The sequence below is a fragment of the Argopecten irradians genome, chromosome 5 (genome assembly GCF_041381155.1).
Source record: "Argopecten irradians isolate NY chromosome 5, Ai_NY, whole genome shotgun sequence".
Taxonomy (NCBI): domain Eukaryota; kingdom Metazoa; phylum Mollusca; class Bivalvia; order Pectinida; family Pectinidae; genus Argopecten; species Argopecten irradians.
Genome location: NC_091138.1, coordinates 27,853,527 through 27,869,640, shown reverse-complemented (window position 1 = coordinate 27,869,640; position 16,114 = coordinate 27,853,527). Strand labels below are relative to the sequence as shown.

Sequence of the window (16,114 nt, the reverse complement as noted above, 5' to 3'; positions counted from 1 at the left end):
CTTTCTGTAATGCACAAAACAGATTTTACTAACACCGCTATTTCTAGACAGGATGTATATCTCTCACTCACCACATTTGGGATGGATTAAAGTCACGGTGGCTTAGATAAATAAATACAATTTGCGAAATAATATATATATATATCCCAAAAGGATCCCCTGCTTGTCCAGACGAAAAGGTTTGAGTGACAAGGCCTGTCAATTCGGATGAGAATGAACGCTGGCCAGATGACGTGCGTTGTCAGGAAGGATGCGGAGCCCAGAACGTCGGATGCGTCATAAGATTACGATAGGAATCCGTTCACGTGACAGGGGTACCATCACTCTCCAGCGTTAACCGATCGGCTCACGGCTCTTGCAACCTCAAACTACTCATTTCATTTTCGAGGCAATTTATCTTGTCTAGGCAGCTGTTGTTTTGGCCATTATCATTTTTGCAACTTCACTTTGGATATCGGTTTTGGAAACACATGTTCTAGATCTTTTGCGACCTAACCTTTTGTTTTTTCTTGCCCGTTAGCTTCAGTAGTTATCGTTTAGTGGGATATTAGGTTGAACCCGAGAACACTAAACTCTTTTTGCAGGTGCCCTGTAGTTGGTATCTGTTAATTACGGCTGGGTAGTAACCCCTGACTATCACTTCCTCGCCACTATCTTCATACTTCACCACCAATGGCTCGGCCTGTTTGTCTAATTTGAGCTATTTGCACCACAATTTGGGATTCTTTCAAAGACACAAGCAGTACACTTTACCCACAAAGGGAAAAGGAACAAGTTTAAAACGCGTGTAACTGTTCACACTGACTGCACACGCAATGGAAATACGGGGAATCATTCATCATCGGTTCTTGTAGTTATGCTGGATTTGGTAAAAACTAGTTTCGTAGGTCATTCGTGTTTAGTCTCCTCCTCAAAAGAAACAAAGATAAAAAACTGCATACACTGATATTTCATAAAAATGTGTTAGACTGATAGCCATGTTGCGGTGTGAAACAAGAAACAATTGTAGATACACAGAAAACAATTGATAAATCTCCTAAATGCGAACAGAAATATAAGATAATAAGTATTTTTCTTTGTTTTCACACTAGATCCTTCTATCCTTCGAAAAGCATTGGAATTGTACGTTTAAACTAAGGAATGATGTCACTATTTTTTTTTTATTTTCATGCACAAGCAAAAGTACTGACATCAATGCTTAAAACAAGAATTTCATGAAAATTAACTAATGTAAGGATGAAAACACGCACTGTTATGTGTTATGGATATAGGCTAGAGAGAGAGAGAGAGAGAGCAAACTTGTGACATTCAATTTTTACAAAAATGAATATACCACAGCCTCCCATAACATACAGACATTTAGACACCGCAACATATTGTAGACACGGGAGGCCGTCCTTCACAAATAAATAAATGACCCGGACTATGAATAAGACGTTAAACGTTACAAACCACTCAGATATAATATAAAAAGGCATTTTACTGTCATTATATTGTGTTTATATATCTGTGAGATAAGTCATTACACAATAAACGACCTTAATATACTCGTACGTAATTTATAAACCTACGAAGCTCGTTGTACAAATATGGACCTTTTCGAAAAAATATTACTTCATTAATCGTATAACTATATAATAACTATATTTCAATAATGAGGCTGAAAATGTAATCAAGACAAAACAGAAAATTTATAGAGACAATTATAGGATTAATAATCAATTTATTGTAAACAAGATTTGTACGCATTTTGAACGAGGAAAACAACAGCAGGAGTTTGTATCACAATTAACACAAAAACACTTATACTTCAGGTACAGTATAATTATCAAATGTGTAACGCATGCACTGAACATTTTTACAGGTGTCTGTATATCTAACAGTGTATATGTCTTCTTCACTTGTTAATGGGAGCAATACATTACGAACAAAAACAGATAAATTGTCAAACCGTGGTAATAATTTGAAATTAAAGAGAATTGTTCAATAAATTACTAGAAAAATAATGAAGAATTTATATCAACACTATATAAGGATTTCTAGAACTAGGTAGTACAATAAATCTAACAGAGAAAACTTAAGTGACAATACAAAACTACGTATATGAACATAAATTTATTTATCTACTTTCCTTTATTTATTTTATTTTCATAAATATTTTTCAGCACTTTTAACGATGGATTGTTTATAAAGTGTTCAGTAAGTTTAAATGAAACAATCAATATGTTACAATGCATGGGACGTAGAATGTATTTGTCGTCCTTTATCGCCATAGTAACCACTAGCAAAAATGTCCTCGATAAGAACCTTTCAACCTAAAAATTTCAAATAAGGTTCAGACATAGTTCCCTTACTTTTAATTACCTTACACATTAAACAATAATAAAATTCAAGTAGCTTACTGTTCTTGAGACGGACGGCTAATTTATCTATTATCGATATTGCCTATTTAGAATTAGTGCGAAACAAGTACCTGTATAGCTAATAATTAAGTTATCGCTATTAATATCACGGCCATAGTGACTCTAACAGGTCAGCATGTTGTACTGCGGCAGCTGGTGATGCCTAAACAACCCAAACAGTATTGATGCAGATATGTGCCTACCGTAAAATTCTCCCCTAACGTAGATGGCGTCTGTGTTTGATCAGCACATTCAAACTAGCTAACCCCAGCGTCGGGGTCATGTGCAAACATATTAAATTATGTGTTAAATGAAAAACAAGGTCCCTTCTTACGGTCATAAATAACACAATAAATAGCAGGCGGATTTGTGTGATACAAAGCCGGGTAATGTATAGGGTAAGTGATATGTGCACCCTGACCCCAGGAAAGCGATCCAAGTTGTATTTGATTATGTGAAAGGCCTCTATTTTCAAGGTTTTTAATGAATGTTGACAAAGTCTTTTGAAAGCAGTACAAGTCCCACGGTCCTAACATAAAAGTCGGTTCGACTTAATTGATGTATTTCTCTCGTGGCTTTGTGCCCTATAGTGATAAACGACTTTGTGACTTTTAAAATAAAACAATACTGTTGTCTAAAATCTGTCTTTGAGGCAGTAAATTCACTCCGCGCAAATTGGTTAAGATTATTGAGCGATCCAATGGAAATGCAAATACAAAATATGATTAGTCTGTGTTTTAATAACAGTAACGCCAGTAACGTCTTCAATTTACAAAAACAGTATATGTACCAAACCAAAGCTTGTTATTTTAGACACATCATGAAATTTGATAATATTATGCATAGTTCACATACCAGAATGAATAAGAACATTTTATTAGGAAACAGACCTAGAAAGTTCTCAACAATGTATGGTTTAGGTAAGATGAATTAATCATTTAAACAATATATTGTAGGTCCAGTATGAAATAATAATAAAAAAGAAATGGAAAATTACTTCAGAACAAGTTTTCAAATAAATCAATTCAAAAATTTATTTGAAGAAAAATCCTACTGCTCAAACTTAAAATTAGGTGCTTAAGTCATTAGAGCATAATGGATGTCAAATTTGGTTTTTGAAGTCCCGACGGGGCTCATACAAGGCAAACATACTTGAACAAGAGATGAAAACTAAGAAACGTCAATATGTACTTGTCACCATTGTTAACTCCGTTTGATAAATGAACCGAGTGCAGTTTACAGTGGCAATCCTCTAATATCTAATGCATTAACCCGCGGCTGGTGATTTGCTGGATAGCACTAAGCTTTGTACAACATGTTTATAGAACAAAAGGAAGGATGTGAGTTAGAGTCAGCGCTTTCTATAAAAACGAGACCGGATATTTTTCTACGTCAATGAAAATTGATAATAATTCACCATAAACACCACATCAAACGAAACCAATACAAGGCCTACAGCGAGAGTAATTACAGATATTTTACAGTTTTTATTTGACATCTGCAGTAATGAATTAAAGTCTATTTACAAGTTAATCTTGACTTAAGTAGGATTCCATATGTCGCTTACCGTGATTGAAAGGGATCTCGAAACCCCAATACGCTTCTCATGTGATAGAGAAAATGGTTAAAAAAAAGTTTTTAAAAAATATACCAGCAGTTGTGCTGACGAAAAGGGCATCTGTATGAACTTGTATCACGACACTAGCTTTCATGACAAATAGGAATTTGGTATTTTACCATGCCGAAATAACAGATAAGACAACTCACGGTCTATCTGACATTTAGGAGAAGGGTGATTTTGGTAGGATAAAAACCTATTTTCTGCAAAATGCTATGCAAACGTGAGATGCAATCTACATTTGACGATACAAGTTGATGGGATGAAAAGCTAGCACCTTTGATCAGGCACCGAAAGAACATTAAAATTACTAGCTGACAACCAAACTGCATAATGTATTAAAATGGTACAACATATGTTGAAGTAAATCACCTTCAATTGCCAGTGTAAAGCTCGCTTTCAAAGATATAATGCATGTAAATTGTAAGATAAACCTTAATGTTTCATGATACATATCTACAACCCGGTAAATCATGACAAAGTTGAATACACCTGATGCGATCAGCAGTGTGAAAATTATGGGCCATTTTTCAAATGAAATAAAAGATATAAAAATGCCCATAAATTAGAGAGCAATGATACAAAGTCCGTAATGACACGTTCGACATTCGTTAAAATGATAAAGTCATTTTTGTTAATATCACAGGCAGTGATATATCATCGTAAATTAATACAACGGCGCTATGAAAGGCGTTATAAGGTGAATTCTGAGAGGTTTTCTTGACAGCTATTGAAAGCCCGACGCTGGATAAAAGCCTACCTTGTCGTAATGTTCTTTAGACATGACTTATGCCACCTAGCTTATTGAAAACTCATGCAAATAGAGGCCAGTAAATGCCTTCAGATAAAATGTCAATGTTATTATAAAGAATTTGAATGGAATATTTGGAATATAGTGAGAAGCCAGGGTCGTTAGTTTATGATTGATAGTTACGTTTGAATTAGTAGACGCTCTTAATCGAAACGATTAATATTTATTATAACTTCCTATCATAAATATTGCGAGATGGCACTTAATACTTGACAAACAGGCAGTTGCATGTCCTGGCTATTTAAATAAAACACAATACACACGTTTAACGCAATCTAGGGATGTTTTTCTTGATATATGATTTTTAAAAATGTTCCTTTACAAGGCATCCCTATATCATTTATAAAATTTGCGATGCTTGCCACCTAGTGTAAAATACTTCGTCCTATAGTACAGGACCTGACTTATTCATTTACCGGAAATAAGATAACATCTTTAAAAAGTCATTTAACAACTCATTTGTTCAGTTGAAAGATGTTAATATTTTTGTATATATTACATTGACCTTATCAACAATATAATTTTATATCAATTTGAATATGATAATTATTTTAAGAAACCTATAATAATTTTTATATTTTGTTCATACATCTTATTTAACATTGCATAAAGTTGTCAGTATTTCTATAATTTGTGTCGCTTCATAGCTAAATTTCTGAATAGGAATCGAGTAAGAATAGTCTCACTTTGCAATTTGTGTTTTCAATGTTAAGATACATGTAGTTTACACTGGTTAAATGGACTCAAGTGGAATTAACACCCCTTACGATTTATTGCTAATACACAGGGTTCGAATGAGAATTAACTCCCTTTACGATTTGTGTTATTAAATGTGCTCGAGTGAGAATTAACTCCCTTTACGATTTGTGTTGATACACTGTGCTCGAGTGAGAATTATCTCCCTTAACAGTTTATGTCGATTCACTGTGCTCGAGTGAGAATTATCTCCCTTTACAATTAGTGTTTTTATGGTATGATAATATACACTGGTACACTGCGCTCGAGTGAGAATTATCTCCCTTTATGATTGGTGTTTTTATATCATGATAGTATACACGCCCGCGGTAACCTTTAGCAGACAATCTGTCAATCATGTGTTTCTATGATTGATTTGTCACTTCTTTACCGACATAACGTCTGTATGTACATGTAAGTAGATTTTATTGTTGTTATCCATTGTTTAGACATGATGCGACCTCTCGTGACCATCAATCAGAGTTAGTGTTTTATTGGCGGCTATCATATCCTGACAGGGCAGATACTTACCTGCTACTTAGTACGACATCCATTAGTAATTTATACCTATAACCTAACACGTGTAGTCATTAATATCACCACATACAGAATGACAGTACTTAGGTCGTTAGGTAGTTAATAGTCAGGATATGTGTTCGCTAGTGTACAATAGACTTACACATGTGTTTGCACACACAATCATTTTATTTCTTAAGTAACTGTGATAATGATGTTTGGTCAAGAATTGTTCTAGCATTAGTTATTATTTTTGGCGGAATTATCGACAATTTTAAACTAAACTAGAAAAAAAAGTAAAAAGGACTTATTTCTAGAAAAGTAATTTCTCGCTTTAATGTATTTGTCATGAGCTATAAAATGCAAATGAGCTTTAAATAAAAGCAAACATTAATGCTGTTTAATATTACTGTCTGTTTTGCTCCTATCGACGTTATATACGATTAAGTGGAGCACTATGAACCATTTTCCTCAATGATGAACTAGACCAGGAGAAATTTTTGTCTATATACCACAGCCGTTTGCGCGGAACGATAAATTACATATCACTTGGGCTCAATATCATAAAAAACTGGAAAGAACTGATCAATGACAAAATTACGTACAATGTTGGCTAATTTTAAAAATATTGTTTCGTGATCTCGGAGCTAAATTATAATAATACTTATTCTCAGTCTGACTGCCCGAGTACCTGAGTGCGAGTGTAAAATTTGCCTCGGGTACCGCTAGCCGTTGGGACTATCCGCGAAGACATCTTTATATTTATAATGGTGTCAAAAAAATAATATATACAATCCACGATGTTTCACGACCGGTATGTTCAGCTGTTTGATGTTGTTATTGTTTTGCTTGCCCGACGTGTTAGGCGTTGTCGTTGTAGAACATGACATCTTTCTCTGGTACATGTTTTCTTTTATCATTGTGTCTTTGTGGAAACCTCGTTCAACTCTTTCATCTTGCTCATAGCCGTTTGATAGATTATTTTATTTTCATTTTTTGTCTTAAAGATTTGACAACGGTTAGAACCTTTTTGTGCTGTTTAATCAATTCATTTGTAGATATTTTGAACGTCTTGATTGATGCTACTCGGGTTCAATAGTGTAATTGTTAAAATAAATTGATGTATACTTGTTGACCCCCTATTTTTAGTAATTCACTCTGTCATGCTCACAAAAACATCCTGTATAGGTTACACAGCGATCATACATCAAACTTTTAACTAATTCATAAATCATTTAAGTTTTCCTCCACTGCACTGTTAAGTAATGTCATGGCCAACGTTTTTAGGTATTTCATACACGTTCTTTAATGTCACTTGTAAAGCGTTTGGCAATTAATTGAATAAATGATTTAATTAACTTCAAGTGAAATATAACTTATTCACCGTTCATATTTTTAAAACTCATTTTTTTGTACAAGCATAACTAAATCAATAATTCTTTCGTTAAAACGTATTTGCTAAACACCATCCCCCCAAATAAATAAATAAAAAATTATACAAATAAAAATATATCATTAACCACTGCAGTTGTTTCAATAAAACATATTTTCTTGCTATTATCAACAGCATAAGCGATGTAGATTGAACACTGCTTGTTCGTGTGACTGTTACCTACATAATGTTTTATATTAATCAACCTTTGATGGACTGAGCTCTAAAAATAAGGGTGTTGTTTTAGAAATTTTATTAGCTTAGGTTGATATTTGTCAAAATTTTGTTAACAGAGATTTACATGGAAATGAATGGTATCGCAATCAATAAAATGATTTTAGCTGTTGTAAGAAACACGTGGTATATTTTCAATCTTTTTACCAGTATCCCATCTTGAAATACTGTCTTGTTTGCCTTTATAAATCAAATTCCACATATTCTTTCCATATTTTCATTTTTCATGGGATTTTGTTGTAAAACAAATGTTGTCTTTCAAAAGTGTCACATTAATATCTGCATATATCAATTTGAAGGTATATACATATATATTACTTATATATAAATTACAATTCAACACTTAATCTTTCTTCAATTTATATAATATCTTTGTGTAATGAATAACTTATCTCAGTGACTACCACTTTTTCAGCGCTAATTTAGACTAATGATGAATGAAACAATATTTTTATAATATTACATTTTAGAGAAAATGGGAAAATGTAATATGATGCAAGTTATTCTTAAGAAAACAATTAATTTAAATCCATGTTATCTTTTGTTGAAAAGAGTTCACCAGATATCTCTGTGTGTGGATAAGAACTTCGTTCGTGACCAGAAATAAACAGTTTTAAACCCTAGTTATATATCATTATGGTAATGTACAGCGACGTCTATTCCTTTAGTGAATCAGTGTTGTTTATGGCTGTGAACCATCTATCAGTGTTTACAATGCATATCTCATCGATAAAAATAAATATGAATCAGGATGATACATCCTTATTGGCAGAATAATAAGTTTTTGTACATCAAACCTCTGACAGTTATCCGACTAAATCCAGCATGTTTGATAAGCATTCATATCATTGAAAGTCAAATGAATACTACCGGGAATTGGCTACGGCCTGTTTAGTAGTTTTCTATTATTATTGATGAATCTGTCGGTAACCATCACTGATAGTTCACTAGCGTAACCATGACTATTCAATTACAAACAGATACACATTTGAATTGACAATATTTTAATACATTGCATGTATGATATACAGCACGTTTAGTCTCCAACATTCCGCCATGAATGCAGAGAATACATCCTAATTGTCCAGGCGTTATCATTCCGACTGGCGTTACACGCCTATTTTAAATGATAAATAAGTTTTGTCACATCCACATACATCTTAAATACTGAAGTTGAGCACTATTATAAATCAAAATTGCTAAAATTCACGACTGAGCTTATCCAATTGCCCTGAGATAAAACAGTCAATAAAGAGTACTTTATATAACAATTTCTATATATTTGTGTAAGAAACAAAACGAGAAAGAAATCAAATAATTCTAAATGTTATATAGCCTTAAGATTTTAAAAGTTTCTGTAGTACACTAGTTCGTATAGATATATATTTTCATATATTGCTAGCACTAGCACAATATCACATTGTAAGCGATGGATTCGAGAATACATTGTCACTATGGTACAGCCGCGGCCCCCAGTCTTTGTCCATAGAGCGAGTAGGGTGAGAGGTAGGGACCTAGTCCAGGGTGGGGCTGAGCACTGCTGAGTCCTGATGGAGGATTTATCATGGATTTGTAGGGGTGGAAACGACTGGACCCCATTAGGCCTGAGAGTGGACTCAGACTTGTTGGGTAGCTCCTCCGAAGGGAATTGGGACTAACGGAGCCGGGTGTGGGTAAATGTCCATGAAGGCCGGGCAGGCCTGCAGCGGCAGCAGCCAGGCCATATCTGTCATAGCTTGCCGCTAGAGACAGGGGGTCTGAGGCTGTCGTATGCGTCCTCAAATGTTGTAAAAGTTCCTCAGATGTAGCAAATCGTTTACCACAATGTTCATTCCCGGCCGATACCCAATTACAAGCAAAGGGGAACGCTGACTGGGTATGGCCGCTCAGTGCACTATGGTGATATAATGGAGAAGATAAATGTAACGAACTAGATGGAACAGATGTTAACAGCCCTGATGCTGAAAGTGATTGCAAATGTGAGAATGAAGAACCATTAAGTCCCAAGCTCAAATTCTGTAGGGATTTTTCATGCGCACACTGAGCACAACCAACTGCTGTACATGTGGATGATAAATGTGCGTTCTGTTCAGTCAATTGGCAATGGGTACAGTACGGATCGCGACAAACAGGGACGAGGGTTGTGGCTCCAGAGGGTGTTCTCACACGGGCGTACGTCACGTAAGGAGAGAAGGACGAACCCATACCGGCTTTGAGAGCCGATGATTGAGCGGCCAGAGCAGATGATTGTGCTGCCAGTGCAGCTGCAGCAGCGGAAGAGGAACCAAAAGCACCATGTGCTGGTAAAGGTAAAGGAAATCCTGCAAAGTGTGCGGCAGCTGCGTCAGACGAAAGTCCGTGTCCAGCATGGGTGTAATGGGGAAATGAACTAGATATTGATGAATAAGTACTGAATGGCGACTGTGACGTGGAACAGACTGATTTAGCAATATCCCCCATCGAACCACTGTCACGAGTAAACTTGTGAGGTGACCTTGGAGCTGACCCTGGTCTTTTACTCCTGTCATCGTCCTTGTCGGCCATGTTGCGATGTGACCCAGAACTGTGGGAGCTGATCGATCGAGGTGGTCCTGAGGTCAGGTCTGCCTGAGGAGGTGAAGATGTTTTCTCCTTAGACGGACGCGGAGATGACTTAGATGGTGACGGTGAGGGCGTTTTCTGGTCATCACTAGACCTAGACACTGGTACTAGTGGTGGAGGTATATCCTTGTTTTGAATGGTCCTAAATCCAGGTTTACTATTAGATGAACTGGATTCTTTGTCTTTTGATTCACGTTTATTTCCATCATTGTTTTGTTTTTCTGTACTTTTGTCGCCTTCCTTTTTATCCAGTGGTGGTATGAGAGATTTTGTTGTAGTGTCCTTTCCGATACTGCTACATGTCTGGGCCAGCAACGCTAATGGACTCTTCTTAGCATCAAGCTGTAAAACAGGAAATAAGATAAAATAAGATTCTCGCCATATATAATTTTATTTCAACAACACAAATATCAATTTAAAACAAAATAGAAAAAAAAATATATTCTGGAAATTGGCATTGGTTGTCAAGATCTAAGGAGCGCTAGGGGATCAGTCGTTCATCATTTCAGTATAACATACTCAATATATAAAATAATTTCTCATTATTTTTTTATATTTTCTGTTGTATAAGAAAATACTTTACAAAAATGTAACCAGTCACATTTAATTAAGGTTATGCTATTTATTTTTCTTACCCTTTAAATGGTAATCGAATTAATAGATTAATACAAATACGTTATATAAAAATCAATTAGTGAAAAATTTAATATAATCTACAATTTAATTCATATTTATTAGCAAAATTAGATAATACCAAAAATGAATTATTTGGTCATTTTTTAAAATTCGGATAGTCAAAACAAAACAATCTAATGAAACTTGATATACACACACGATTTTAAAAAAAAACCATTAAACACCCTACCCTTAAATTTGACTTTAATAAATCATCGAGAGATGACGAATCGCTTTTTGACGCCATCTAGACGTCAAAACATATATAAGGGTGTGTACGAGTAATACTTCGTGGGAACGAGCGATAGACAGTAAGTAATGGATGACAGGGCTAGCAGGTCAGTGCTGTAAAAGGGGTGGAGTGGCTATATCTGTGGATACGGCTACGCGTCATACTTATAATATGTAATACATACTCTCATAGATAGTCTCACTTGTAATACTAAAGAGATAATATCTAAAGTAACAAACATAACGGATGCATATTTTTCAGATATTTTCAAGTTTTCGAACAATAGAAAATTAGTTGCCAAGATATTTGTATTAAGGGAATAAATATTAATAATCTTCAATTATGAACAAAGGAAATGAAAAGTTTTTGTTTTATTTTATTATTCCAATGGCTTATTTATCTTTTTTTTAGTTGAAAAAATAAGCCTCAAACAAAAGTATAAATGTTCTGTAGAATTAATTACAGCTAATTAAGAAATAAAAACAGACGTGTTCTTGGTTTTTATCGATAAAAATCACAATAACTTACCGTGGTGGGAAGAGGCTGAAGGTAATCCGGGTTGATATACTGAGATGCAGACGAAGACGTCAACATTTTGTTGATGTTAAATGGCACAAAGATATTATTTTAAAATCCCAAATATAGGAAAATATAAAATCCCAAGTGAGATATCACGGGTTTCACCAAATCATCGTCGTCACTGAATTAGACTGTGATGTAAAGCGTCCGCTGGTAAACACACACACTAGTCAATGGTATGTTACTCAGCTTGTATTGCTCTCCTTGTTTACAGCACGGCTGTCAGTCAAACAACTGAAAGTCGACAACCAGCGTCACCCCGTCAGTAAACTGAAACATACAAGCTCATACCGCCCATCAAGCCCGATCTCAAGTGATATTCTCAACACTTGCGGCTGACTCATGAGATAAAAGGTTTACACCGCCTTCAGGCTGTTTAATATATCACAGGAACTACTCAAGTATTCATAGCTTGTGGGCTTTCCAAACTGTCAGTTTGCATCAAGATCAAGTATGATAAATGTTCCGATCGGACCAATCAGCGACAAGATAACATAACGCAGTCGGTTGAATACAAAATGGGTAATATGGGTTGTAATCAATCATGTTAATGGTCAAATTGTCAATCAAATTTCCATTTCTAGGCTCATGTACTTTGTACAAATTAAATAAGCAAATTGCAGATGAAAGAAACGTCTAAAGCAGGAGATAATGGCCGACAATTTAACATGACCGCCGCCATCAATAACGAAATAGCGTCTGTCACTACGCCAGTGTAGCGCTAGTTCTAAATGTGATGAATGAATTTCAATTATGACCTAATGGGGATAGGAAAACAATTTCATATGAATTGGTGTAAATCTGCAATTCTAATCATATCGTATAGAACACCATAACAACACGGTCGGATGTATAATCAGCCACACAAGGGATGTGGTATCCACAAAGGAAATGTCCAGTCTCTGGTCAGTCTGGCCAGAGTCATCAGTGTGTGTTACCAGATAACTATTAGATATATCTGTAATGTACACAAATTACGGGAATATCCAAGACCAATAATGTATGACAATTGAAGGAAGTGTATTATTAGTTATACCAGTTATATGAAATACTTTTACAAAATATTACATAGATACAACAACTGTGGGTAACGCCTTGAGCTAATATGTAGACAGATACACGAACTGATATACAAACATTGATAAAATATGGACATAAGTCTGCAAATAATATGTAACACTTATATGAACTATGATCATAGATATGCCAACAGTTATAGAAATAAGTACATATACAGTTGTGGTGGAACATTGATTTTAATGATATCGAAAATGAATATGGTACAATAAGTTATGATGACAGAAAGTGTATATAAACATTAATTGTATACATAATCTACACGTATTAGTAATATTCTTGTAAATGAGTCATAATGAATGCTAATCTAATCTATACAAATATAGTTAATATCCTAAAATTACTATTGGGGTCCATTGATAGAATATTGTCACATGAATATGTATAAGTTCAAGTGAATTAAACATGAGCGATGTTAATGTCACTGATAAAAAGATACAGGATTATCTAAATATGCCGGGTATACACGGCAAACATTTCGCCATAATATTGACTGCATTAACTGCTTAACGTTTTATGTTACACTTAATATGTTATGCTCTTTTTTATTGCTCAAATCTAAATTTCTTTGATGTTTCATAAATAATAAAAATATCAATACAACATGCCTTTTAAAGCAGACCTTAAATTGTACTTTGATATGGTTGATCTGAGTCCAGCTGGAGCGTACAAATGTCACAGCGCCATAATCAAGTCTTATTATCACCGGTATAGCCATGCAAATATATGTATGTAACGCACAATTAACATCCAGTTAGGACTAACACGTAGTGACATTACGTCCATGCTATTTCCGCTATTCGCCACTGATCAAGGACTAGATGAAATAGATTATGCCCAAATTACGTCATAAATACCAAAGTAAAAACAACTTAGGAACAGGTAATCAATTTCTATAACTAAATGTACGTCGTATATTACCCGATGTTACCAATGTGAGTAAGGCTGAACACAGTGAGGAGGTGAAGCAGTACCCTGACTACCGTGATAAAAAAATCCACCTGAATGTTTTAATCTGATATGTTCGATCTGATATTGGGGGTATTAGAAAGTGTCTTACACGTAAAACATCCAACCCATCAACTCAAAACGTACATAAATTGCAGATTAAATTGAGAATAATGACGTATCCGATACTACACAACACTCGTACTGTTTATTGCAAGTCACTTTAATGATTACCAAGACACTGGTTTGATAGCACAATAAATGTACTTTTGTATGTTCACACATCTGAGTAGACTTCAATAAACTCCTTTCTATATTATTTATACCTTTCTACAACATTAAGAGTAAACGTCTATTACATTTTGTTTGTTTTCTTGTTTTCGTTTTCTTTTTTCTTTAGGATTAAGACCCCTGCAAATAAACTATTGTAGCAATGAACTCGTGTTTTGTTTATTGATTATACCTCATAATGTTGACATTAAAAATCTATTAAATCACTTTAGGTTTTACGTTATCCTAACATCGTCCGTTACGACACCAAATGCATCACTATAACCTTGTTTTTGTATACTAAACATGATTTCTGTCCCAAGTGATGTTAATAGCAGGAAGGAAAATTGCTGATGTTAAATGCAAATATCTCGTTCTTAAAGTATATTAAATATTCAAGGTGTTCTAAAATCTCATCTTGTCAAGTCTTTATTGAAAGCATTCAGCACAAAAAAAGATTTTACTACAATTTTATAGACATTGATTGAAAGATGAGATTTGGGCTTTACACACTGAGCTGTTTAATAATGAGAGGCCTGGTGTTTTGACGTGACATATTTGACGCGAGTAGAAAAGGTAGGTTACACGATTGTACGGTGTATAATGATTAAACTCATGTCAGGTGTCGACTGGATAATGCTCCTTACACCTCTGTAAAGTAACACCTGTCTCCTGTCAAAGCTTAACACTCAAACACATAATAGCTATGCACGGCCCAATATTCATAAGCACAACATCAAAACTGAATATGATTTTACCTTATCTACATTTTCTGAAGTGCTAGATTAAAAAGTGAAAAAAAAGTTCTTGCTTCAAATTATGTTAGAAAATGCACTTTATCCTTCAACCCTGGCCGTAAGTGCATGTAATATTTACCGTGTGAATGTTATTTGGCATGTTGAATGAAGACTGAAAGAAATGTGGCTGATTAGAAAATGTGGACAAATGATTGAAATACCACATACTAAGAACTTCGAAAATAAAGTTGTAATTAAAATTGTTAATGATCTATTTATAGATTATCAACCTTCATCAAGGTTAATATGGTGTTATACCAACCTGGTAGAATAAATAATGACCATTTGCGACGCCCTAGGTCATTATAACGTATTTTACAGGATAAACACCATATTTGTACCGAATCCTTTATTTCAATATTCTATGCGAATTACAACGTTTGAGCATTGTGACGTCATAATGCAATATTAACCTGGGTGTGATATTATAATAGCAATTATCACACTTTTGACTGTTTAGAAGGTGACCGACCAGATCGTATAAAATATATTTATATTGGGTCGACTTCATTTTGAAACGTTAAATAATGGAAGGAATCCATATGATTAACATAATGTCAAATCGTTATCATCTCTTGCAAACTTAAGTAGTGAACAGGAATGATAGGGTCTAAATCATCAAATAGGGCGGTCTACGGCGTTAGAAATGTGCCGAAATCAAAGCAGAAAGGTTGCTAGGGTGGAAAGATGTCAAAATCAGAATTGCTATGAAAAGGTGATAAATCAGTAAAGTCAGGTAAAAGAGGTAGAAATGTGTCTAAATCAGTCAGGTAACGGGAATGGCAGGGTGCTGCAGTTATCAAACGTCTTCCTGCTTAAGATGACATATCACACGGTCTTCCAGGCCATCCTCCTGTCTGGATGTGTACTGATGTGTCTTGGTGCAAGTCACCCATCTCTTTACGTAAGTATATTCACATAGTTATAAATATCAACGGAGTTATAAATATCAAAGTTTTTTCTAGGGTTTCACGTACATGCTCTTAGATTAGCACAGCGATTGCGATTGATTGCATCCCAATGGTGTAACAAAACCACATTAACACAACATCTGAGTAAAACCCTTCATGTTTGTCCCTATATGTCACGGTACATGTAGGTCGTTAATTGTTAATAGAACTGCTTTATTTCCGGGTGAACTTGAATATATTATTTAATTTTGCAGAAAAAAAACAGTGTTTGCTCTA

The 16,114-nt window shown here is 34.7% G+C and overlaps 1 protein-coding gene across 1 annotated transcript; it reads right to left on the bottom strand.

Annotated features, from left to right (window-relative positions):
* Nucleotides 1–8,735: 8,735 nt before the first annotated feature.
* On the bottom strand, nt 8,736–12,240 carry LOC138323406 (zinc finger protein Noc-like). Its single transcript, XM_069268003.1, has 2 exons — nt 11,785–12,240; nt 8,736–10,691 (listed from the first exon to the last, which is right to left on the bottom strand). The coding sequence occupies exons 1-2, from the start codon at nt 11,848–11,850 to the stop codon at nt 9,201–9,203; spliced, it is 1,557 nt and encodes a 518-aa protein (XP_069124104.1). The 5' UTR covers nt 11,851–12,240; the 3' UTR covers nt 8,736–9,200.
* Nucleotides 12,241–16,114: the final 3,874 nt, after the last annotated feature.